The 26,640-nt window shown below is 46.3% G+C and overlaps 2 protein-coding genes across 2 annotated transcripts; both read right to left on the bottom strand.

Annotated features, from left to right (window-relative positions):
* Positions 1-1,039: 1,039 nt before the first annotated feature.
* LOC129339543 (zymogen granule membrane protein 16-like) lies at positions 1,040-5,442 on the bottom strand. Its single transcript, XM_054994125.1, has 4 exons — positions 5,425-5,442; positions 4,637-4,709; positions 2,887-3,019; positions 1,040-1,343 (listed from the first exon to the last, which is right to left on the bottom strand). The coding sequence occupies exons 1-4, from the start codon at positions 5,440-5,442 to the stop codon at positions 1,040-1,042; spliced, it is 528 nt and encodes a 175-aa protein (XP_054850100.1).
* Positions 5,443-13,210: 7,768 nt separating this feature from the next.
* Positions 13,211-18,905, bottom strand: TNFRSF12A (TNF receptor superfamily member 12A). Its single transcript, XM_054993622.1, has 5 exons — positions 18,766-18,905; positions 16,376-16,477; positions 15,566-15,700; positions 14,995-15,049; positions 13,211-14,602 (listed from the first exon to the last, which is right to left on the bottom strand). The coding sequence occupies exons 1-4, from the start codon at positions 18,836-18,838 to the stop codon at positions 14,997-14,999; spliced, it is 363 nt and encodes a 120-aa protein (XP_054849597.1). The 5' UTR covers positions 18,839-18,905; the 3' UTR covers positions 13,211-14,602; positions 14,995-14,996.
* Positions 18,906-26,640: the final 7,735 nt, after the last annotated feature.

Here is a 26,640-nt window from a genome sequence, read left to right as displayed (position 1 = left end):
AACAAATGACCCCAGGTTCAAGTGATGGGAAAGATCTCTGCCTGAAATCCTGGCGAGCAGCTGCCTGTCTGAGTAGACTAGTGATTCCCAGCATAGTACCTTGTGATGTGTTCCCTGGTGCCCATTTGCTTCTTCCCCAAAGTGAAAGAGCCAATCCTGGCTTTCCTCCACCTCCTTGAAGCGAGGGGGGATTCCAAGGAGCCCGGGAGGCAGCTGTCTCCATTTTAGGTGTCAGGCCTGGCTAGGGGATTCTCTCAGACTCTCCACTTCATCAAACACAGTTGTATGAGTTAAAGGTCTTTATTAGAGATTGCTCCCTAGAAGTACACTGTACGTAGTAATTGCCTGGAATGCCAAAGCAACGTCTTTCCAGAAAGGTTATACCTCCAGTCTCCTCCCTGCAGTTCAAACGACACTCAGTTGCAGTTGGCACGGGGTGCAAAGCGCGAAAGTCCTGGAAGAGATGCAGAGCCGAGTTTCTTAAGGTCGGTCTGTTCCCATCCCCAACTGCACTGATAACACCTCTCGACCCAAACAAAGCGTAGCAAAGACACAGTGAAGCAAAAAACACTACTACCCATCCCCCTCCAGCAGATAAACATTCACAGGTAGGGCAGGCAGGCTGGCTTGCCTGTCTGATACTAGGCTGAGGCTTGGCATGAAAACTTCCAACATTTGGTGGGACCTCCTAACAGTTTGTTATTGGCCCAAGTGTGCAAGGCAGCCATTTTGTGATTAGCTTCACTCCCCATGGCAGCCATTTTGTTAAATACTTTTTCTCAGGATCAACGCTGAGCTACATGGACCAACAGCCTTGCTAATAAGGACAGCTTTTTATGTTCAGTTAATAATCTCTTTACCACTAGATTAATCTTTTCTCATATATCCCTCCAAGAGAAATAACACCCATTGTTTAATTTGGGTTATTTTATTGATTTATATTCTTTTATTTGATTGAAGGCACATTCATCACAGCTTTGTAAATGGTTTTTGGTGAGTATGGGAGGGCAGGGTGGAGAGGGAAGATTCTGTCTGCAATTCATTCATCTGTGTCCCAATGGAACCCAATGGCGTCAACTGAAGACCCAGAACGGCCGCTGATGGAACGCAGAACTGTGTTTGGGAATGAAGGTTCAGCGTTAAAGAATGTCCCTGAGCCGAAGCTGGGTCCAAAGGCAAAGATGCGGCCTTGGTTGGTACGGAAGGCGAGATATTCCATGTGGCTTCTGAAACGGCCCAAAACCTGCACAAACCCTTCTCCGAGAAAAAGCTGCACATTGGATGAGCTGCCCACTGTGCCCCCTTCAGTGTTAGACCACGAGTCTCCATAGCGAACCTGGATGCTAAGTTGGGAAAGGAAAAGACAATGTGATTTAGGGCAGCCCCCTTTCCCAGGACAGAGGTTGAGTGTGCTTTAACAGCAAAAATAAACAGGTTACACTTACCCCCACTGTTGTTTATTATCTTTATTTACACCTCATCTCTCTCCTGAATAGGGATCCAGAGTGGCTTACCTTGTTCTCCTCATTTTACTCCTCAAAGCAGCCCTCTGCAGTGGTTGAAATTATGCCTGTCAATGCTTGTGTGGGTATTTAGGAAAACTCTACCTATTTCAGTATACTGATTAGTCCAAACAAGATGAAAGGGTTGCCTAGTCAGCAATACCGGCTCCTTTGATAAATCTGAATTGCTCCTGGTTGTTAGAGCAGCATTTCCTGAAAACTGATCCTTGAAATGTTTTTTTAAAAAATTAAATTTGGAAGCCCACTCTAAAAATAAAGTTTTATTTTTAGAGTGGGAAAGGCAAATTAGGATCCACCCTTGCATTGCCATGGGCGAGGGCATGTCTCTTGATCTGAAGGAGTGACTCCTGCAGAGATGTAACAGGCATCACCATTGAGGGCATGTAATTACACTGTGCCTCTTCACCAGGTGCGATCAAACAATCCAGTCACAATTAAGGCAGAACAAAGGGAGAGTTATCTTCTCCTAGCTGAGGGTGACTAAAAGCAGAACACCAAATCATACAGGGTTTCAGCAGGCAGCCTCCTCTGCGAGGGGTGATTTTGAGCTCAGGAAAGGTGTTATAAAACTGATATATTCCAAACAGCTAAAGACATGCACAAACCCCTCTTGTGACATTAACAGCTTCAGAATTGTGCCCCCTTCCATTCCCATTCCCCATCAAAGTTTACCCTTTCCCGTCCTTGGTTCTGCTCTGCATTATCAACCTTTTCCTCTGTCCTCACTTAATGCTCTCCCAAACCACAACCCCACTCTTTCCAACCAATGGAGGCTTGCCCATTAGAGCTACTAGCATATGTACCACCCACGCAGGCTGTGTATTCTCCACCTGCCTCTTCACTGGCCTTACCAGACCAGGGGGTGGGGGGAGGCCATCTGTCTTCCCATTAATTCAGCATTACAGCCAGCAAGCAAATCTCTCCCCACAGAGACAGGGCTTATCTTGCCCTTCAAACCAGCCCCATCCACAGCAGTACACAGATTCATTGGGCAGGAAGGGGTCCTTCAGGCTCTCTCTGACCTGGGAGGGTGGAGTTTGTGGAGAGACCTCAGTGGGTTATAATACCATAGAGTCCACCCTCCAAAGCAGACATTTCCTTCAAGGGAGCCAATCTCTGGAGATCAATTGTAATTCCAGAAAGTCTCCAGACCCAACCTGGAAGCTGACAGCTGTAGTTCTTACCTGTTTTCTAGTATCATTGCAAGGGAGGAGGACAAAACCAGCATTAGCAGGCTTTGCCTATCATTAACCGCTCTTCACTACCCCTTGACAGCCCCACTGGGTACCAGCTACCATGCTTCCAACCAATTTCATTTTGGGGCTCCTGACATGTACCATCCAGGGTCAAATAACATACATACCTTACTATATATCTGTCATTAGCCCTTATCCTCAGGGCTGTAATGGGGCCATCCAGCTGGTTATTCGATTGGTCAAAATGACTCCCAGTGCTACCACCAAATTCTCCAGAGAAGGAAGATGTCCTTGCCTGGGCTGGAATTTTAAAGGGAATGTCATGGGTTATTCAGCTATCTGCAGCTTTGAGCTCCCTCCAGAGTAGCTCTGACCTGTACTCCTGCCTGTTTTTGCTCGCTGTGACTGCACAATTAATCTAAAGAAGTTAATTTACAGTTACAGAATTTCTCCTTGTCAAGATGTGTCGCTCTTTGGCAAATCTCCCTCCTACGAGTGTCTCTGTCTCTCTGACCCACAGCCAGGCATTTTGTGCTGGGCTGCCTAAAGGTACTTGGAGGGTACAAGGGGAATGCTTCCTATGGACGTCAATGCTAAACAGTAAAAGGCTAAACACGCATTGATGAAAAGAACTTTAATAAAACATAATTACTTAATTAAGTGCCCAGACACTACTGAGGCCAGGAACCAAGCCCTGCCTGCAAGCCAGTTTTTAATGCGCTGCCAACAAGGCAGCCCTCTTCCCGCAATGTTGCCATTAACTGCGGCTTGATATGCAGATGTTAGCAGGTGAGCATACCTGGCTTACAAGCCATGAAAAGCCTTTCCTGCTAATTTCTGCAGATCTGAGTTACTGCAAAAAAGGCACCTGTGTGTGCGTTTGCGTGCATGTGTGTGCACGCGCATATTCCTGATCACGTGGCAGCCCTAAGGGAAATGGAAACCATGTAAAGGAGGCTAAGTCCGTGTCTGATTCCTTTGGCAAGGCATGATGTTGTTGGGAGGGCCAGGATGTACCACCAAGGTGTGCGTAGACCCTTCAGGCATCCCCTTAATTACAGTCCTGCCTGAGCCTTCGCAATAATTGAGAAGGGTGCCTCTGAGCATATGTTGTATGTGTTCCTCTCACCACAGATTGCTGCTCGTTCTCACATTGGGTTAGCATGGAGGGGAGATTGCTTGGGGGTTTATTGTATTCTGTGTGTTTTAAGATGGGATTTATAAGCCGCCTTGAGCTACAGGGAAAGGCACGTGTAAATATAATGAAATAAATGACAGTCATTGTTGTCAAGGTATGTAGCATCCATCTAGGCTTGAGCCCCAGAACCACTGGCAAGCACCACCCTTTGCTGGTACCATTGCCTCCAACAATATCAATGCAATATTTGTATTTTGAGTTCTGGTTATTTTTAACTTGTCTTAGGAAGGACAGTTAGTGTGCAGTTGATAGGTTCAGTTGATTCACACGCAAGTGCTCCAGGTTGCACGCTGTCACTTCTTTTACTAGTTTCAGGTGGGTAGCAGTGTTGGTCTGAAATAGGAGAACAAGATTTGGGTCCAGGAGCACCCTAAAGACCAATTCCGCAGGAGCTCTGACTTGCGAAAGCTCATACCCTGGAAATCTAGTTGGTCTTTACGCTGTGACTGAACTCAAATCTTGTTCCTCTTCTACGAGGAGAACTCTCATTCCCTCAATGCATGCTGCACTTTACAGAGGCACCAGCATTCAGGGGCAGAACAAATGTCCTTTAAAAGGATCTGGAGTAGCAGTTGATAGGAAAGTCCTTCACTGCCCAAGACCTTAGAGGGGAGAAACAGTTGGCTGTACTGGGCTTGGTAGTCCAATGGTCTGACTTAATAAAGGCAGCTTCACCAGTTTGCATGTTTTGTGGCAGCTGCCCCTTTTTTCATTCTTACCTATACCATACGATGTTCCTGCACTGAGGAAAGACAGAAGAACCACCGCTAGCATCTTGGAAGGTGAAATGCTCTAGAGATAAAACAGTTAAGATGGGTCTTTTTTTGTTATCCAGGAGGCAAAACAACTGGAATATCATTTCTGCATTGGTTCAGAAGTGGCAGCCAATCACTAAATCAAAGGCACTCAAGGATAAGAAAAGTGAGAAAGAATGCCTACTTTGCTATAATGAAATGTGCAAAATTCATGCAGGCTCTTGCCAAATCCAGATAAGGGGGCAGGTGATAGAAAGGGGCTATTTCCCTTCTCAAAAACAATACTTAAGGTCACAAATACATTCCGTCAGGTGATTTTTAATTGTTCAAATTATGATGTAATTTTAAAATCGAATTCTTAGCTGTTGGGTATAAATTAATTGTGATTTTTAAACCAAAAGAATGAATTTTGACTACGTCAGGTTGTAGGGGGTATTTAGGACACAGGCATAAAAGCTGAAGTCATAGGAGCTCTACAAATATAACCAGAAGAGGCTAAAGAATCACAAAAAGCCATGTAGACACTTTCAGCATCTTATCAATAAGCAAAAACTAGGTTATTTTATTCTCTCATTCTCTCTCTTTTTTAGAATAATTTTGATTCCCTTTCCCTTCAAAATCAGTAAAGTCTTCTTTCTCCCGTTTTACCTCTTGAGAGATCTTTAGAGCTGTATTATTTGTACTTTTAATCCTGTGATTTTCAGCTTTGATGAACCAAAGCTAGATTTCTGCGGCACAACAATGTAACTTACCTTCCTTAGGGAGTGCATCGGGCAGTCAGAGCACAACACAGGGGCCTTCCTCCAGGGCACCTGTTGCTTCAGAGGTACGGGAAGGCGTTTTAGCTTATCAAAAGGGCTGCTTTTAATCTCCGTCACTCCCAAAGGAAATATAGCCCTTCTCTTTGAGCAAGCGGCTCCAATTGGTCCAGCAACAGATTCTGTAATTTTTGGAAGGGAAGGTATCATCTTACCTGTCATTGACAACGGGGCAAAGCAACAGTCCATCTATTGTGAGCTAATATTTCATGCTCCTAGTCAACATTCAAAGAAGAGCATTCAGTTCCAGAAATCATAACCAAACAGGTAAATGCTTCAGTCTCTTTATTTAAAAAAAAAAACTGGGGGAGGGGGAGTTGAAAAATTGGGCATCTTCTGCAAGTCTTTGCTGTCTAGGATTCACAAAAGAGCTATTCATGTAAAACGTCAGTCCGGTATCACAGCTCCAAACCTATGCAGGTAGTTTTTATCAGCAGCATTGCTGTAAGAGGGGGTGCAGGTGGCCCTCTTAATGGACTGTCTCCACCAGTTTTCCCTAAGCCTGCCTCCTGTGCCTTTAACTGCAACCTGATAGTCTGAAATGTAGCAGGGATTCTGTCCTCCCTTGCAAGATAAAGCAATGGAGAAAGTTTAGCTACAAAAGTTTCAAGTATTGTGCATGTGTTAAGTGTTGGCAAGTCAGAACTGACCCCAGCAAGGGGCTTTCAAGGCAAGTGAGATGTAGAGGTGCTTTGCCCTCGCCTTCTCCTGTAGAGACTTCCTTCTCCCATCCAAGTACTGACCTTGCTTAGCTTCTGAGATGTGACAAGATCGGGCTATATACCATGCTGCCTTCCCTCCCTTAAAATATTAAAAGTGCTCAAATATCAGGAATTTACAAACAGTGCAGGAGCAGTTAAAAAAGAAGTTTGGAAACAGCGACCCCCTCTCCTTAAATGGGTGGGATTTGTTTTTTTTTACTATTGCATATTGTCAAAAAATTCAAAAATAAAAATAAAAAAAAAATGGGTGGGATTTACAGCCCAATAATTGTCTTTCCAAGAAGGTTTCCATGTGGATTGTTAAGGGCAAATTATGACATGCAGTTTCACAGGGAGAAGCAAAGGAGTCACCAAGACAAAAATACCACTCTAGCAAATTCTGCAGAGGCCCAGACTGCCACAGGATGGCAGCAGACACCACAAAATTGGACTTTAAATGCTGCTAGGATGGCGCTGTCTCTTCATTGTTTGCATTAACTATTTAAGCCTAGCCTTGTTCATGATTTATTTGGCAAATCAGTGCTGCCTCTGCCGTTGCTGCTGCCAATTCATAAAGCGTTTCCTGCTCTTTCCCTCCAAGCTGCAGGCCTATAATAACCAGGCTGAATTTCAGTAGTTAAAGCTTCATTTGTGAAATGTCTGTATGTTCATCTGTTAGAAAGAGACATGTTATTCTGTTAACGGACCTCTGGTTACGGATGTCAGTCTCCAGGTGGTGGCTGGAGATCTCCTGGAATTACAACTGATCTCCAGGTGACAAAAAATCAGTTCCCCTGGAGAAAATGGCTGACTTAGAAGGTGGTTTATATGGTACTATACCCAGCTAAGGTTCTTCCCCTCCCTAAACCCCACCCTCTTCAAGCTGCACCTCCCCTCCAAATCTCCAGGAATTTCCCAACATAGACCTGGCAACCAACCCCCCCCCCCATTATGATCCCTAAGCACACTTGGTGAATATTTCCCCCTCTTAAGCCACAAAGAGGCATGTGTCCTGTATCATGACGATGTCCCAAAAAATGTTTAGAAAAAGATTCCCACAGAGGATGGGAACAAGCCATTTTCTTTGCCCTGGACAGAGGCCCACTACAAATGCACAGAGGGGTCATAGTAAATAGGTTTGGCAGCCGTTGCCACTTAACCTGAAAGGTTACTGTGTTTTCCCCCCCTCTTTCTCTTTAGACGCTGTGTTGGGCGTATCTTCACCTAATTACCGAAGGCTAGCTGACCTGTGTTAAGAGTGTTGTAGCAAAATAAAACAGAAGTCCAATGTGGTATCCTACAGAGGAAATCATAGCACCTGAAGATGTGAGTTTGGCCTCAGGAAAGCTCATGATGAAATAAATGTTGTTAGTCGAGATGTCATAGGACTTCAGTTTTACATTTTCATCTGCCATTCTCTCTTAACATCGAAGCATTAACTTGGCACCAGTGTCTTGCAACCAAAATTCTGGCAGCAGTTAAAAGAGCTCATACCAATTCATAATATTGGTTTGGAACAATCTCTTATAGTATCATTTAACACCTCCAAAATTGTTCTGTCCAAAATACAGAAAGATGATTGTGGCGAAATGATATAAACCAGCCAGGGGGAGCATTTTCCTGAGGCATGTATGGAGTACAACCTAACAATGCACATCTCCCTATTCATTGTTAATATTTACCTCAGTTTGTGTGTGTTTTTTAAAATAAACTTTACCGTTGTTCACTTTACACAGAAACAATCCCATATCTGTCAGTTTTACCTCAGTGATTAAGCTAGGATTGAGTAGGTTATACTCAGGCCCAGATCTAACCTTGGACACTTTTTTTTTTAATTTAACAAAATTTATATCCTGTCTTTCTCCCCTCATAAGGGCCACCAACATGGCTAACAAAACATTTAACAACATTAACATTATAAAACCATTAAAATCCACCAACATACATCATTAAAACAGTTAAAACCAGAGCTTTTTTTTTTTTTTTTGAATTGCGTGTGTGTTAATTTCCCAGTGGTAAAAACAGGGTAGGTAAAAAACTGAGGAGGAAAATTCCTGCAGGTCTATAGGGTGGTGATTACCCTTCCCCCAAGTTCATCACAATTTGGTGGTAGCAAGACTGGGATATGAAGAAATCCTGCTTTTGAATGTTGGCAGCACCCACAAAAATAACTGGTTACACAGAGAGCAGGGTTGGTTTGTTGCAAAAAATAAACCAAATTCTTGGGGTGCTAACAAAAATTTTATCCCAGCAAAAGTTCTGGGTTAGATCCCACTTCATCAGATGCATGTAGCCATGTTTACTATGTGACTATTATTGCTCAGCAAGATTTTGTTTAATAGATTTTGTTTAACATGTTGAGTCAACCACCACCAAAACAGCCCCCTTAGAGACGTTTTCTATAAAACGCATACAGGTGTGGGAAAGATGTTGGACTCTGCTAACAGTTGCTTCTGAGTTAGAAACTGAAGCTGGCCTCTTCAACATCTCCTCCCACAAGAGATCTGCCAGGAAAAAATAAGTAGCAACCCCAGTGGCTTTTGGAGCTGCCAAGAAGAAAAATCAGAATAAAATTATTTTTGACATAGCTCTTCCCCTAACGGCGCACAGTGCTTCACATGCTACAACAGCCCCACCAGGTGGGCCACGGCATGGCTGGGGAGAGGCTGAGAGTGGCCCACACAGGTGATAAGCGCCCTCTTGACAAACCAGGTATTTTTGCCTCCTTTTGCAGCACTGGGGGAAAGCTTCACTGGTTGAATGTCCACCTGCCATGCAGAAGTGGTAAGGGCACAAGAGAAAATTTGGCAGCCTTCCCCCATCTTCCACTCCAGAACTGGTTTGTCCTCCACCCTCCCTTTCTTCCTGTCTGACTCAATCACCATTCAAACAATCCTTGGTCCCTTTCAGACTTTTTTTTTGGCTCAAAGCCCCTGGAATGTCTGAAATTAATTCTTTTGACTAGCAAGTGGCGTGGGGGAGGGCAGGCCGGGAGCTGACAGGCCAGGTCTTCTAAATTATGTCCCTGAAGAATAGAGTGAGCTTCAGTTGGCAGCCGATTCCGGGGTGTCACTGTCAGGGGAGAGGAAGGAAGTTAGGTGGGCTCTGGAAAGGGAGACAGGCCCAGAGGCGGGGTTCCCTCTCTGTATCTGATTCTTGACTCTCGACTCTCCGCTTCAATCTGTGATTCATTCTCTGGTTCCGGCTGGGTAGCTTCCACCATCCATTGCTCGGTCCCACACATTCCTTCCCCATGAGCTGATCCGTCTGGGCTTTCTCATCTTCTGGTTTCCGTCTCTTTAATCTTCTTCTGTTTTGCTGGCTCCCCCCAACCCTGTTCCCTCTCCAAAATTGGATTTTAAAGATTGCCATATTTATTCCTTGCAGCCAAATTCACTCTGTCTGTGTGGCCCACTGTATGAGAATTGGAAACTTTGAGCAGAATTGGGAATGTTAAGCAGTAGTAATTGCCTCTATGCAAAGGCTCAAAAGTTATCTGCTCACCTGTAGTAAACCAAAAGTATTTCCAGGTGACCAGACAGAAAAGTTTTTGCAAACAAAACTATCCCCTCCAAAACCATGTGTAGATGACCTAATCAATTTTAGTAAAGCTGTCATGCCAATGGTCTTTAAGCAACATTTGCTACTGATGTCAAGTTTGTTTAACTGTTGTAAAAGGCCAGACTCTGAGTATAAGATTGTGTGTAAGATTATGGGGAGTGAGAGGGATCTTGGGAAAAATCTATCCCTATTTGAGAGTGGGATAGATCCTACTGTGCTCAACTCTACCTTTTTGTCTTGACCTACAGAAGGAAGTTGTTAAGCTATTCTCAGTCACAGGATGATTGAACTATGTTCCTGGGACATATCTGAAAACCTAAGCTTATCTGTCACAGCTTCTGCCAACGAATCCACGAACAAAACTACAATTCCCAGGATACCTTGAGGAAAGCTGCAGTAGTTAAACTCGTTTTCGTTGTGCAGCCTAAACTCTGTGGCTGATTGCAAAAGTGTGTCACATTTTGTGCGGATGCTTGGGTTACCATTAATGTGATGATGAAAGAGGAGGTAATCTTGTGCCAACCACATGGCTAGAGTGGAGAACTTGGCTACATTTTTCATCCTGCTTGATGAAAGAGCTGTGTGTTAAACCCAGAAGCTGACACAACCAAAGCTCCCAGCTAAGGGTTTCTTTAGGCGTGCAGGTTTTTAAACCGTTGGGTCTGGGTTCCCCAACTTGAGTTTCTGCAGCCATATGGCAGTTAAAAAGTAAATAGCTGTAAAAATTAAGGAGAGCCCAAACAGCCTCAGATTGCCTCGAGAGAGGAAAGAGGGGGTCCTTCCTACCCCCTCAAGCTGTTTCTCAATGTTACAATAACATAGAAGGAGTCCCCCCCCCCTGATTTTTACTGCTCTACCTGCACAGAATACTCCATGTAGAGCAGAAAAAACAGGGAGGGGGGACTCCTTCCCCTGCTATTTTGACATTGGGAAACAGCTTGAGGGGGAGCCCCTGCCCCCCCCCCCGAGGCATTCTAAGGCTGTTTGGGCTTTCCTTTATTTTTTAACAGCCATTCCCCAAAGGCACTATGTGGCTGTCAGGAACTCGAGTTGGGTCTGGGGAACCCAGAACCAGCTCTTTCAAAACCTGCCTGTCTAGCTTGGCCTGAAGAATTGGTGGGGCACAGGGCAGCTACTGAGGCACAGGGTGGCCTTGGAACCAGGCTTGAGATGGCCACCTTTTTCTTCTGGGCTCTGCTTCTTTGACAGGCATGTCACAAAAATGCATCAGACCATTTTTTTCCTATAATTCTCTTCCATGTCAGAAAAGCCACAACTGCTGTTCTAAAGAGCCATTGAGTTAAATATTTGGCACCCCCTCACTGGCTTCAAATCCCAGGTTTGCCAGCAGCAGTTTATAGCCTATATTGACTTACACCTCTAAGGGCCTTTTGATTACTACTACAAATATTCCAGCACTGTGCATAAAGAAGTCAGGCATATTAAGCCCTCTGAGGATTTTTTTTTTAAAAATCACCTCACCTATACCAGATCACAAACAGCAGTTCTAGAGACAACAATGTTGGGAGAGAAAACTTTCCTCAGCAGCTCCTTCTGCCAAGAGGATTGAGGGGGGCATAAGTGTAGTGTGGGCTGATCTCTGGAGTCAGAGGTGGCCTCAGTGGCTGCACATTCCCCCCACAGCAGCGTCTTGCCCAAAGGTACCTCTGATTTCTCTCTCCTGCTGCCGCCACCTTCAGATGACTCACCGGGTGGTGTCAGACACAGGCTGGTATGAACTAAGGGGACAGGAATGTGCAGCCAGCAGAGGCCATAAGGGCAGGCACAAGAAAGGGAGAGTGAGTCATAGAGCGAGGGAGAAGGAAATTATGAGGGAGTCAAAGATCCCAACAAAAGGAGCAGAAGGCTTCAGGAAAGAGAGAATGGATGGGCTTCAAAATAAAATGTGGAGGGGGGGTGTCTCAGAAACAGAAGTGAACAGGAGGCAGACTTGAATATGTAGATCGTTTTCACTCTTCAAATAAGACTTTATTTCTTAGGCCACATGTCCCCTACCCCCCACCACAAGCTAAACGTGACTGCAGAATAAGGAAGAACAACTGAAAGGGGGGGAAAGAAAGCAGGATAAAAATAAACAAGAGGCAATTTGTGTCAAGGAACTCAAAGATATTGAGATTTCCCTTTACCCTAAATGCAGATACCACAAAATACAGAAGATCCACACAGCACTGGTCATGCCACAGCCCTTACACACGTGGCTTCAAGCTCCTTGAAGAAAAGGAGAAACACACATCATCTACAAACCTAAGGAAATAGAGGCCTGCACTACCATCACTTCCCATGTAGGGAATTAGTACCAGTGTCACATACTGAATAGGTCATAAGGGGCGCAGCCACCTGACCAAAAAACATATTGGACATGTCTCCCCTGAAATGGCACCAGTCATTTTGTAAGTTTGTGGGTTTAATACACATAAAATTCTACTCACTGCCCTCCCCCCTGCCTCTCGACGTCCTTACGGCCTGCTTTTCTGTGCAAGGCTATATTATGCCTCTGGTTTTCATGGACTGCTAGTTTTAATACTTAGATCATTTTACAGCATGGGAGTTAAGTTCTGAAGAATTGTTTTATTGACTTGCTGTTTATAATTGATATTCTTTTATTCTTGTTAGCTGCTACCAGGTATATTAAGGAGACAGGATATGACTGTGATAAATGCATTTAAAATGTTAATAATTGTTTTTAAAAGTTCTGCCTCCAGTAATCGGACACAAAGGGGTTTTAATCTAATCAGTCGACTAATCCTAGCCATGACGTGTTATCTTCCTGGTACAGTTTACATACTTTATCTGCTGGCATCAAGAGGTAGCTGTATTAATCAGTTTTAGCAAAATTAAACAGGAGCCCAGGAGCACCTTAAAGGCTAACCAAATGTATTTCATCAGGAGCTGCTGAGGGAGAATTAGACAAGAAACCAGTGACGTGATTATCTTTTGTTCAAGTTGCCCTGGCATTGCATCAGGGAGCCTACACAGGATTTCCAGGCTGTCTCTCTGAAGAACTGGACGGGCTCAGACCTGCTTAGCTTCAGAGATGAAAGTACATCAAGGTACCTTCAGCTACCTTCCAGGCACAAAGAAAAGAGGAAACCACATACACAGCTGCAAGTTCTGGGAAGTCCCTTCACACCTAGGCTTACATGGAAATTAAGTCCTCCTGGTTTCCATTCAATGAGAATTTCCTTTTTCACATATTTAGGGCCAGCAAGGGCTTCAGCAGAGCTTAGCCTGGAGAACATGTTCTGAATGCCAAGACTCAGCAGTGGAACAATTAAGGAGTTCCTGGACATGGGCAGAGGGCATTTTCCTTTCCTCTACACAAGCATGGCCAGAACCAAGGTGCCACATTTCAGGAGCTGAAGGAAAGGTTTCCAGGCCAGAGGTGGCTTTCAGTGGGTACTTCTCATGGTAGGGTTTGAACACTTAATACAGAGTTGAAGCGGGGGGCGGGGGGGAAGACTTTAACATTTTTTAATAGGAAAAAAGAGAGGCGAACCAAAGAACGGCCACAAGCACAGGATGCAATCTTTTTCTCGACAGTAAAGCAGGCCTGGCGTAACATAGAGAGAGGACTTTCTTGGGCCATCGTTTAGAGGAAGAGCAGGTAAATGTGTTACAGGTATGTTAAAGTGAAAGAGAAAGGGTTACAAGATAAATATTCTTACTAGGAAGATTTCAGTGAGAGCTGATGTACTATAATGTCCACGACTGCCAGCTGGGAAATCCCCTGTTCAAACTCTGCCCCTTAGTTAGGAGGCCTTGCTTGGGATCTTGGCCCATATTTGCAATTGATTACAGTATCTTCGAAATCCATGTAACTACTGTGCAATCTGCAACAGCTGTATGGACTACAGTGACGATTTATGTAAGGTGCTCTAAGCCCTCTGAATGCTACTTTTGTTTCTACCAGGACTTACAACCGGGTCTCAGGGCTAGTCCCAGCCACCGCCATACTTTTCATCCCAAAATAAGGTGCCTCGTGTTATCTTATGAAGTTTTTATTTTATTTTTTAAAATCCACAAACTCTGTTTCATGAAGTGACATGCAAGGGTTTTTCTTTTCTTTTTCCTGCTGGCTTTTTCAATTCACAACCAGAAAATTAAAGTTATGTTAGAGTAGAAGACATAAATATCAACCTCTCTGTGGGAGCACCAAAGGTTAGGGGAGGAGGGCAAAAGGAGAGAAGAATGACCGTGAGTGTTGGCTTAAGCTGCGGCTACTTGGCCGATTCACATAGTGGCCCAGCCACTGGCGGAGAAAAGCACAAGGGAAGCTAGGTAGAAACAAAGACCCTGCTCCTCTCCCAGAGAGACTCAGCACCCAATATATTCTTTATATACAGATAAATCTACTCATCACATTTGTGTTTAACCCAAAGTGGCTCCCCAGAGTGAAGCAAACAGTAGATGCGGTGAGCATCCTTGCCAAAGGGCCTCCAAGCTGGGAGGGATTCGGCAGCTGCAACTGGTTCCCCGCAGCTATGCCCCAGTGTGAAAATGTCTCCCCAATATGGGGCATTAGATCCTGGGGATTTAGAAAAGAGCCCTTTCACTCCTTCCCCCCTAACACTTCAAAATTTTACGGGGAGGTTGATGTACCTTTACAAAAGGGATCACCACAACTTCTCCCTGAAATGTATCTCAGGAAAGAGGACTCCATACCCCACCCCACCCCGAAAACATTGTGTGTGCAAATGTGGAATGCCCCAGAATCCCGGGGCAGAGGAAAAAAACATCTTTCTGGTGTTTTTAAGGAAAAGTTAGAGGTAATCCAAGGTTGAATTCATCTCTCTCTCTTTCTTTGTCAGCTGAAACACCGACCCAAAGATCTGTAGGGGAGAAGGAAAGAGTTTGTCAGTGAAGGTGTAGCAGAGACAGTCGAGGGCTAAGAAGTACCAATTAAGTCTGGCATGGAGGGCCTGGCAAGTGAGAATCTGTCTTTAACCACAAAGTGGCTGGCAAGGGGAAAAAAAACCCAATCATTTTCTATAACCAGCAAGAAAGTAAATAGTCATGCAAACACATTTATTTGGTTTCTTCAAATGGGATGTGCGTGTGCTGGAATGGAATGAGAATATAGGCAGGTTACAAGGCTTTTCCTTGTCGCTCTGGAGAGTGAAAAATGTGGCCTTTTTAGTAACGTGAAAGAAGCCAAGTCTGTATTGCTGTATAGCTGCTCTGTCTATTGGCAGATAGGAAGGTGTAAAGCACTTGTTCTTACCTTCAATGAATCAGTGATTCCTGAGGTGAATGGCCTCCAGTCTCTTCAATTGGAGCTGAAAAAAAATCAGTAGAGAATACAGTTTTTTATTTATTTTACAAAATTTATGCCTTGACCTGGATGGCCCAGGCTATCCTGATCTTGTTAGATCTCCGAAGCTAAATAGGGTTGGTGCTGGTTAGTAGTTGGATGGGAGACCATCAAGGAAGACCAAGATCACTATGCAGGGGCAGGCAATGGCAAACCACCTCTTGCCTTGAGAACCCCAGCAGGGGTTGCCACAAGTTGGCTGTGACTTGATGGCACTTCACACGCACACAAAATTTATACCCCGCCTTTCTCCCCTCACAAGGGCCACCAAGGCCACTAACAAACTAAAACATACAGAAGAAAACCATTTTTTAAAACTATTAAAAGCAACCACCTGCCCCATCATTAATATAATTAAAACAAAAATAAGTGAAAGCAGGGCAAGAAGGTGTGTGTGTGTGGGGATCAGAGCTCAGCTATTGCGATGTTCGCTGCAACAGAGACCTGGGCTAGGATTAATGAATGAAAAAGAAGCACTTACTTGTAAATTTCTCTCGCCGCCGGCAACGAGCATAGGCTATTATCCCACCAATGATACAAATCAGAACTACTGCCCCCAGCGATGCTCCCACGAGAATCCAGTAATTGAGTGTATCTGGAGGTTGAGGATCCCCACCTGCAAGAGAGGGAACGAAATGCATTAAAGCTGACCGAACATCCTAGATAACGGATCTTTTTCTCATCCAATTTTCCTCCTCTGCCTGCCCAGCCAATCTCTACCAATTTTGAACTCAAAACTTATTGTGTGCGCATGTTCCTATGGGAAAACCTCAAAATTCAGGTTCTGAAAATTGCTGGAGTCAATGATAAAGATGCAGTTTTTTTTCTATATATGTTTGGGAATGCAAATGATTCTGCAGCCCAAGAGCACCAGCCTCCCTGAGATCTGGCCTTTTAATCAGAATGACACTGACACACACACACAGACAACTTTGCAAGAAGAAATGCAGCATCAGCCCTGCAACTGCCTGCATCCTCAATCATGTTACTGGTTCCCCCTAAACCAAAGTTTGCCATTATTTCCCCTACCTCAAACAGAGTTAGCAACAAACAGGACTTTGTCAACTGCCCATATAAGAGAAGCTTAATGTATGAAAGTGGGCAATTGGAGCTTTTCAGAGCAGAAAGGTAAATAATATCTCATTACGCCTCCATTAAAGGGACAGGGGTTCTCCAGGTCTATTGGCAGCCCCAAATTATGCACTGTTAGGAGGCCAAAGTGGCATGCTCCTTAACAAAGGTGCCTGAGCCAGTGCATGGTGGGTACGATGGTCTGACACCAGCTACTCACACGTGGAGCAGAAGTCATTCTTGTTCTGGGTTTGACACACAGCGCAATCCATACACTTTTCCAGGTCTCTGCTCCAGGAAAGGCCTCTGGGACACATCGTAGCTGATGGGGCCAGGATGAGGGCAGGGGAGAGAGAGAGAGAGAAAGAGGGTGTTCACATGTGGTCTTTTGCATGCCACTATCAGCAGCTGACATTGTAAAGCCTTTAAAAATAAACATTAGCTATGTCATCATCAGGAGAATGGAGGAATGCAGGGGGAAGTGCTTCATAAGACACTTGGAAGTGGGGTTGCCAACCTCTAGCTGGGACCTGGAGATCTCCCAGGGATCAGTTCACCTGGAGAAAACAGCTGCTTTGGAGAGTGGACTCTATGACATTATACCCAGCTGACGTCCCTCCCCTTCTTCAATCCTGCCCTCTCCAGTCTCCACTCCCCAAATCTCCAGACATTTCCCAACCTCGAACTGGCAACCCAAATTTGGAAGTCAAGCCCCTTGCAATCGCACAGGTTTTATTGTCGAGTAATAAGGCCGGGTGTGTGTGTGTGTGTGTGTGTGTGTGGCGGCTACAAAACTCAAACTGGGGTCTGGAAGAAATGATCAAAAGAAGAATGAATGAGGGCAGAGCAAAGCCGGCAGCAAGCCGGAACACGAAGCGAATTAACAGCTGGATGCAAGAGGCCGAGGGAGAGAAACACTTTTCGAGGAGAGACCCCCGCCCCATGACACGAGGGGCTATTTTCAGAGGGGTAACGTCAGTGGGGAGGGGGTGTCGAGTTTCGCCCCGAAACACGAACCACCCGGAGCAGGCGGCGAGGCTCGCGGGTCAAGCCGGAGGGGGCATCACGTGGGCAAGCAGGGGTGGGGGTGGGGGACCCCTCCCCCGCCCTTCCAAGTGACTTCATTGATAAAACATGCCCCGTGCAAGGAGGGAGGCTGGCGCCGCGCCCAGAAACGGGAGCAGGGAAGGTGGGGCACGGCGGTGAGTCAGCCTGCGGGTCGCATGATGCGGGCGGCGGGACGCTCCCCCCGCTCCGCGTCTCCTGATACTTTATAGTCCTGCCCCGTTTCTCTCATTTATGTAGGAAAAAGCGATGGGGGAAATCGCCCCCTCCTAAAGCAGCCAATGGGGAAGCAGGGCCGGGAGGGCGGGGCTCTCCTTTCATGAAAATACCCCCTTTGCTGGGGGCGGGGCGAGGGTTAATTTAAGTCGAGGCTGAGCTCTGGCACGTGTAGGATAAAGGAAGTCTCTGGGCATGGGCAGACTGCCGGTGCTTCGCGGCAGGCTTGAGTCCTATTCCTACCCTTTGTAGAGTCAATTAGAGAGATACGGCTGCCAACCTCCAGGTGGGGCCGGGAGATCGGAAATTACACGTGAGTCCCAGATTACAGAGACTCGTTTCTGGGAGGAAAAGGCAGCCTCCGAGGATGGACTCTGTGGCACTATAGCCTGCTGAGGTCGCGCCCCTCCCCAAACTCCACTCTCCTCAGGCGTAACCCCCAGATCTCCAGGAATTTCCCGACCCGGAGCTGGTAAGCCCGCTTCGAACCGCAGGCGCGGCTTTCCTCCCCCACCAGGGCTTCACATTTACTCGCCCCAGCCCCAAATCCTGAAGGTTGAAACCTGCCCACTCCTAGGAAGCGGGCAAAGATGAACGCAGCGACCCCCGTTGCATTTATGCCCGACTAACAACAGCGAACGGGGCAGCCCAGAAACAAAGCGGATCGCCCGGCGTTGTATATTCACACGGATCTCCCCAATAGCGTTGCAGACTCGTGAACGCCGCCCGGCGTTCTGTGTAACCCGAAAGCCGACACCCTCCCTCGGCGCCCTTTTAGGGCACGGGGCTTTGGCCACTGCGGACGAGCGCCCAGCGCAGTCGGGAGAAGGGAGCTTCAAAGCGCCTTCCCAGGAAACCTTGTCGGTCTCTACGGTGCCGCTGGACTCCGATCCCGCCTTTCCGAAGTTCTCTGGGGCCCCGCTGGGCAGCCTCCGCTCCCGGACTCCACCGGGCACTAATAGCGCCGCAGCTCCAGCCGCTAAACTTCCAGTGCCGTCCTGTGCAAAGTGACTCCAGTCTAAGCCCACTGATTTCAAGGGGCTTAGACTGGAGTAACTCTGCATAGGACTGCGCTGCTTGCTGTAACCCTAAAGATCAGGCGGAACGAGGAGAGAGGAAAGCCCTCCGTCCTTTCCCTCCAGATCCCCCTTCTCCGGTTTGTTCCAACTCAGCCACCCCTTTCGCAGGGCAGTCCCTGGACCGCTCACCAGCTGCAGGCAGAAATCCAGCCGGTGCAGCCTTGCCAGAAAGAGGGAGGGCTGCTGCTTGCCCCACAGCTGCCGAAGGCTCCCGGGTCCCCCTCCGCTTCTTTCTGGAGCGCCCCCTTACCTGGCACCGGCTCTCCCCGGGCAGCCTCGAGCAGCAGGGGCAGGAGCCCCAGAAGAGGTGCCCAGACCAGCATCTTCCTTCCCTTTCCCCCTCGCTTCGCTCCGGAGATGCCCAAAGGAGCGACTTCGCCTCTCGCCGGCCTCCCAGTGATTCAGGGCCAAAGACTTTCCCCCGGCTCACTACGAGAGACGCCCACACAGATCCGGCGGGCCGGGATTGGCGGGCAGGGCGCCAGGACGCCGGGGTTCATTCCTTTGATCTGGGGGGAGGGGGCTCCGGCAAGTTAAAGCAGGAAGAGGGAAGGGCGGGAATGCGTGGGCCGCCTGGGCAAGGAAAGGGGGGCAGGGGGTTGGGAACCAGGACTCCCGGGTTCTTTGGATGGATGGAAATTGCTATTGAATTAAATCCAGGGCTGGTCAGAACTTTGGGTTGCTCTGACTGGGGTTCTAATAAATTATTGGACAGTCTTTTCAACAGGAAACCTTCGCTTGTGCCTGGTGAGACAGGAGGAATGAATGAACAGAAAGAACCCCTGCAGGGCATCAGGGCAGGGTGGAAAAGTCTGGGTGGTTAGAACGTCTAGGTCTTTGGAGTGGAGGGGCTGAGTGGATTCTCTGGGCTTGGCAGGGCGAGAAGGGCTCAGTGGGTCCCAGCCAGGAGACGGGCGTGGACTGGATTGTCTGGGCTGAAGGAAAGGCACTGGGGGGGGGGGATTGCTTAGCAAATGGAATTGTGCACATATGAAGACTTTTTTTCTATAAAAAAAAAAAGTAGCCTAGCAAATGGAAAAACGTGGAGAAAGACTGGGCTAGCGACCAAGACTGAGTCTCTGGGATGATTTGGGAGAAATACTGGCTTTGCTGTGGGTTGGTAAGCATAGGCCACGGCTTCTTTTCTAAAATCAGCTTTGGGGCTCTAGCCCTGCGATTCTTTGAAAACCCTTACAAATAAGATTTAGTTGCTCAGTAGTGCTGGAAAGGCATTCTGCACATGCTTAGAGGTGCCCTTGTTCTCTTTATTCCATCATATTTTCCATGGCTGAAACCAGGACTCCTGTTTGTTTTTTTGGGGGGGGGAGGTGAAAACAGATTCTAAGGATAAGGCCTACATTGGACAGTGTCTAGGAAGTAGAATAAGAAATGTACACACACACACACACACACAGGCTGGCAGCAGCGCTGCAAGGTCTTTTTACCTGAAGATGCTGGGGGTTGAACCTGAGACCTTCTGCATGCCATACCGAGGCTCTGTCTCTGAGCCACAGCACCTCCTCTCTGTAAAAGGAAGGAGAATTTTGGACATATACACCTTGTGGAGATATTTACCTTGACAAAACTGAGGCTATCGTACTTTGATCACATCATGAGAAGACCAGATTCTCTGGAAAAGTGGAAGGCAGCAGGAAAAGAGGAAGATCTAAAACGAGACGGCTGGTCTCAGTAAAAGAAGTCACGTCCTCCAGTTTGCAGGATCTGAGCAAGTCTGTTAATGGTCGGATGGTTTGGAGATCTTTCATTCATAGGGTTGTCGTAGGTCAGAGGTGACTTAGAATCATAGAATCATAGGGTTGGAAGGGACCTCTAGGGTCATGTAGTCCAACCTCTTGCGCAATGCAGGAAATTCAATTACCCTCCCCCATAACACACACCTTAGGTGACAGCACAAAACACACATACACACACCTTGTTTAAAATATTCAGGCTGAAAATCAGCTAGACTATTTATTCTCTCAAGACAGTTTTTGTATCCGCTCTTGCCACATATGAAGCTTCTTCAGACTGAAATCAGACCCTGTGCTCATCCATGCAACCACATTCTGTACGTGGCTGACAATAGCTCTCTGGCGCCTTAGGAAGGGTTTTCCTCCAGTCATTCTCCTTTCAACTGGGAGATGTGAGGATTGACCCTGGGGAGATTGTGCATGCAAGGTACATGTTCCGCCACTGACTTGTGGCCACTTTCTACCCTGTCACCAGAGCAGACTTGTTCAAAATAATCCCTATAGTGTTGAAAGTCTAACCCTGCCTTTTGGTTAAGACCTCTTTGTGCATCTCTCAATATCTGACATAGAAAGATAGCTGCACGTTTTACATTATAAGCGAACAAGCCCAAAGTGCAAATTCCTTCCCTGGCCACTAGCGGCAAACATGCAGCTCAGAGGAAAGATAATTGAAATTGGCATAACTTTACAATGTGCCTTTTCTCTGAAGCTCACCAGAAAGGACTTTTGGAGTCCCAAACATGTACATTTTCACCGTCACAGGGCACCCAGAGTTTCTGCAAGACTGAATGTCTAGGATTTCAATATGAGAGACATGTGAGAGAGCTTGGGCAATCCAGGAATTTCCCTGTGAAGCAGGCAAGGTGATGCCTGCCAAAAAGCAACAAAGGTCCAGCTAGCTACAGCGCTGGATATACATTTGGCACACATGAACCGACTTGAGCCAAATTAGCCTTTATAAGGGAGTCCGAAGAGCAGATTTTAGAGGCCAGAAGGCAACTCGAACATTCGTTTTCCAGTGACTCTGACCATATGCAGACCAGCTTTTCTTCAACATGACCATGAATTAAGCCTTTTACTTAGTGTTGCCAACCTGTTTTCCTGGCAGAGCTCCTGTGTTTTTAAAAGCAACAGAAAAAAATATAGCAAGTGAATCATTTTCTGGCACAGAGGTGAAGTGATAGGAAAGCTTCACCTACTGGATTCTTATTTGTCACACAAACATCAAACTGCCTTCTATACATGACATATCTATGTATACAATCAATGTACATACCGGGGAAGTAAGAGCATCCCTCTTACCTATGCACGGTCAATGTGTATGGGTCACAGCAATTACATGCGTTCAAGTTAAACATGCATCAGCTCTGTCTTCAAGATTAGAAAATGCTGGTTTTTAAAAGGTTCCTGACACCCAGGCAGAACCATTGTGGGCACAGCTTGAATGCATGCATGTGCTGTGCCCATGTGCAATGATTAAGCATAGGAGAGGCTGGGGCTGGTGTGCTTGTTCACATCCCCCCCTGGCTGTGCACAGAGACACTGTGTGTCCTGGGTTACTGAGCCAGATATCTTAGTAATGTCTTCTCTGACCCTCTTTTTCCCCATGTGCCCTTTCCCTCCATCTAAATCGCCACTCCCCCAGCTATCCTCATCTGTATGTTTCTCCCTGTTGGGCAAAGAGCTTAAGATGCACTCGTGATTTACAATGGGAAAACAGCTCAGGGAGAAAGGGTTAGACAATCCCTTCCCTACTGCTACTTCCATAATCCTTTCTCCTCTACTTTGAGCTTAAAAAAAATCACAGAACCCTTCAGAACCATTTACAAGAAGGAATCAAGACCTTCTTCCAGAAAACACATTAGTAACCTGCCAGGTAGATTTTGTGATGTCGCTCCCTTAGATTGTTTAAGTAGCTGCCAGACCAGGTACCAATTCCACAGGTGCAGTTCACCTTTCCCCTACCAGATCTGGACATGAAGTACTAATAGGTAGTCTGCTTGTGGTGTGGTCTGACTTTATCCTGAGCCATATCCTGGGCAGAAAGGCTGTCTCAGTGGGCCTTAAACCCCTTTCTTCTTTCTTGTAATTATATCTTGGGTTGCACTGCTCTCACCCCCAGTGAAACAGCCATTGGTCTGAAAGCTGGACCCAAAGTTTCTTCTGCATGACCAGGAGTCCCACTTACAGGGAGGATACAGCATTTGGCCACCTGGCCCTTCCTAGACGCTTCCACCTGGTTCTCTTTCAGCAGAGTTACAGGGAACATTCACATCCTGTCCCTGACAAGTCCTTTCTTGGAGATCTCAGCCCCAAAACGCAGCCTCCCGTGAACTGCATCCATACCATACTGGGCAAAGGAGAGGGTGGTGGGAGGGGCAGACTAGCCCCGTCTCCTGCTCCCTCCTCCTACCTGTCATTCGTTCTCACTTCCAAGGCCTCCAGCCAGACTCTCCCGCCTTACTTTCGGTCCTTTAGCGCCACCTGCTGGTTTCCCTCTTTAATTGCTATTTCACTGCGCACCATGCGCTGGGCACATGGGTGGGAGCTGCCCTGCTGAATGACTCTTGGTCTGGCCAGAGCATATGAGAGAGTGTCTGTGTGTCTTTATGTCTGTGTTTGAAACGGCAGGTTCTGTGAAATGCCACATGGAAGAAATGAAATAAATAAATCTGAAGAATTCTCACGATTGCTCCTGCAACCAGGAGTCCCACTTACAGGGAGGATACAGCATTTGGCCACCTGGCCAAATGCAGGCCCACCACCCTTGTTTATTACTTCCTTCTGAGGCTCTTTCTCTCTGGATTCTGAAATACCTTCCCATATTTCAAATTAGGTTTCTGTATGAAGAAATTGTTAGTATGACTAGAGGAGCTCAGCTTCAAATGAGGGCAGTGACCTTGGACCCATCACTGTCTCTAAACCTGATCCGTTTTATGTCCTGGCCTGGATAGCACAGGTGAGCCTGATCTCATCCAATCTCAGAAGCTAAGCAGGGTCAGCCTTGGTTAGTATGTGGATGGGAGACCTCCAGTGGAAATCAGGGTTGCAGAGGCAGGCCATGGCAAACTACCTCTGTAAGTCTCTTGCCATGAAAACCCTGCCAGGGGTTGCCATAAGTCAGCTATGACTTGAGGGCACTCTCCACAACCGCAGATCTGTTTCACAGGACTGTTTGTTTATTTACTTAGCTTAGATACTGCCTCTCCATCATATTTGGTGTCAAGGTGGTTTACAGCATACATAGAAATGCTATTAAAATAATATAAATACAAAAATTAAAACCGATACATCTAAAAGAACAGCATCATTACTTAATCCTACTCATTCCCATTATCTATAATAAATAAATTGTATGGAGTTAAGCCAATAAAAATATCTGAATCAGCCTCCAAACACCAGACAAAACATCTCTGCTTTGCAGCCTCTCTGGAATTTCACTAAATCCCAGAGGGAAGGAGTCTTCTCTGTTAATGCATTCCAGATGGAGGGAGCCACAATGGTGAAAGCCCTCCCTCTGGTCAAAGAGAGTCGAACAGCCCTCTGGCCAGGAACCACTAACAGGCCCTGAGTTGCGGACTTTAGAGCACATGGGGAGTTACACAGGAGTCCTGTAAGTATGAAGGTCCCAGACCTTTAAGAGCTTTAAAGGTTAGAACCAACACCTTCAATCTGATTCAGAAAACAATTGGAAGTCAATGCAGTTGCTTCAAAATCAAAGATCCAGAGGAGTTAGATGTGTTAGTCTGTAGTAGCAAAAGAGTCCAGTAGCACCTTTAAGACTAACCAACTTTATTGTAGCATCAGCTTTCAAGAGCCACAGCTCTCTTCATCAGATGCATCGTCAGTAGCATCAGCTTTCAAGAGCCACACGATGCATCTGATGAAGAGAGCTGTGGCTCTCGAAAGCTGATGCTACAATAAAGTTGATTAGTCTTAAAGGTGCTACTGGACTCTTTACTATTTCAAAATCTAAGCAATATACTCTGACCAACAGCCCGGCAGCTGCATTCTGTACCAACTGAAATCTCTGAAGTGCCTTCAAGGGTAGCCCAACACAGAGTGAGTTACAATAGTCTAGACAAGAGGTGACCGTAGCATGAATCACTGTGGCCAAGTCAGACCAAGACAAATACAGGGATAACCGGTGGGCTTGAACGAGATAGTAGAATGCTGACCTCATCACTACAAGGTATCTGAAGAAGTGAGCTGTGACTCATGAAAGCTCATACCCTACCACTAATTTTGTTAGTCTTATAGGTTCTACTGGACTCTGGCTCTTTTCCACTGCTACAGACAGACTAACACAGCTACCCGTCTTGATTGTCACCATGGACACCTTTTTATCCATGAATTGTGTGGAATCCAGCCACACTTCCAAACTCCTGACAGAGTCCACTGCTGTAAGCTGGGTTCCATCGTGTGACTGAAGAGCAGGTTCCACTGTTGTCGTGGACCAAGCCAGCCACACGACTTCCATTTTTGATGAATTTAACTTCAGGCTACTATCCCTCGACCAATCAACCACGGCATCCTGGCACTGTGCTAGGACTGAGATCTCGCCCTCTGTCTGCTTATCCAGCAGGATACAGAGCTGGGTGTCATCAGCATACTGGTGGCACCCAACTCTGAAACCCCTGACGATCTCTACTCAAGGGCGCGTATACATTTTGAATAGCAATTTGGAAAGAACTGAACCCTGAGGGACTCCACAAGAGAGTTCCCGCTGGGCCGACTTCTGCTTTCCAACGGCAACCCTAAACAAGTGTCTGTGGAGGAATAAGGAGAACCAGATCAGAGCAGTTGTGAGGATGCAGTGAGGAAATAGAGAGCCATGTAGCTTGGAAGAAGGACACAAGAAACATGTGACAGGAGATTGGGTACTGGAAGCCGAAAGCCCCTGTCTTTGAGTCAGGTTGTGTGGAGGCAGAGAGGGAAGGGGGCAGAACAGGCTTCTGTGCCTTCAGCTGCTGCATGATGGGGGAAATTCCCACAGAGGGTTTGTTTTTTTTATTTATTTCTATTAAAATATGTTCAACCTTGCTTTGGGCCTGCAAAGCAGGAGCCAAGGCAGCTTACAATAAATGTCATTTAAAACTTAAAATATATGAGCCTCACTGACACTCTCACCTGACAAGGAGTCTCTCTACACGAGGCATCTGACACATGAAGAACACGTGTTGAGAGACGCAATGTTAGCCGGGAGGGGTAGTTTAAAAAGACAGAGCCGGCAGCAGGGCAAAGGCTTTGCGATACCCTGGAGCCGTGTGAAGGGGCTGTGAAATGCCAGAAGGGAAACTTCGGCCCATTATAACCTCTCCAGTTTCAAGCCCAGCTCTGGAAGGCAGCTCCAGCCCATTTCCATTCCTCACTGCCCTCTGGTTGCAATTCCACACCATTTTAGACTGGAGAGGTGAAATTGACAGAGCCTTTGGGGAGGGGAAGATGAAATTAACAAATCCCCTGAGGAGGATAAAGTGAAGGAGAGGAGAATGAAGTAAGTCTCTTTGGGTCCCCATTGGAGGGAAAGGAGGGGTATAAATGAAGTAAATCATAGTCTTTCCATTGGCCTAACAGGGCAATAGGCCTAAATGAACCATCTAGACAGCACTCCATGCTTCAGATGCCATTTTGACAAAGACCAAGATGGCAGCAGTATTCCAGTTATTAAAGAGTTTATAAAGGCAATCATATTGAAGAATATTAAAAAATTCCAAAGGTAGGCGAGAGGATTTGTTGTTTTTGCTAATATGCTGAATTTAGCTGCAAATCTGTTATCTGTTCGTGTGGTAGACATTGCTCTGGTCTTTAATTAGCCTTTAATGGCTGTTTCTGTGGATGTGCCAAGAGTATTGCATCATATATCCTACAGATGCACTGTTAATCTTATCAGTCTGAGCTGGAAACTGCCCATCGTCTGGACAAATAAAAGCAAGGAGTCTCACTTCCTTATTATTAAGCTGTTTGGTTGCCAGTCTCAGAATATGGTTGGTTTAAAAACTACGGAGAGCAGAGTCCAAAAGATCTAACTGTTTCCAAAGCATAACTGTTCATATATTTCTTCTGCTCTTGATTGACAGTTCTGTCACTAGAGCCTCTTTAAATCAGAAAGTGGCTGAGCTTTGCCTGAGCTTTTGTGGTGAGTAATCTTGTTGATCATTTGATCCTTTTCTGTTGCTTTACAAGTTGCACAAGGCATGCAGTCAGGCTGGTTGTTCTCCCTAAAACAATTATTTAAATCTGCTCAAAGTATTGTCAGCAAAAAAATTATTATGCAGGTACAACAGATTTATTATCTGTGAAAAAGTGAAGGGTTTGGAAGCTGTTCCTTAAAACTGGCACTTTAATAGCTGCGTGGTTAAGCCGCTGATGCC

This window comes from Eublepharis macularius, chromosome 12 (genome assembly GCF_028583425.1).
Source record: "Eublepharis macularius isolate TG4126 chromosome 12, MPM_Emac_v1.0, whole genome shotgun sequence".
Classification (NCBI taxonomy): domain Eukaryota; kingdom Metazoa; phylum Chordata; class Lepidosauria; order Squamata; family Eublepharidae; genus Eublepharis; species Eublepharis macularius.
Note: the sequence above shows the minus strand (reverse complement) of the source record. Positions and strands in the feature narration are given on the sequence as shown.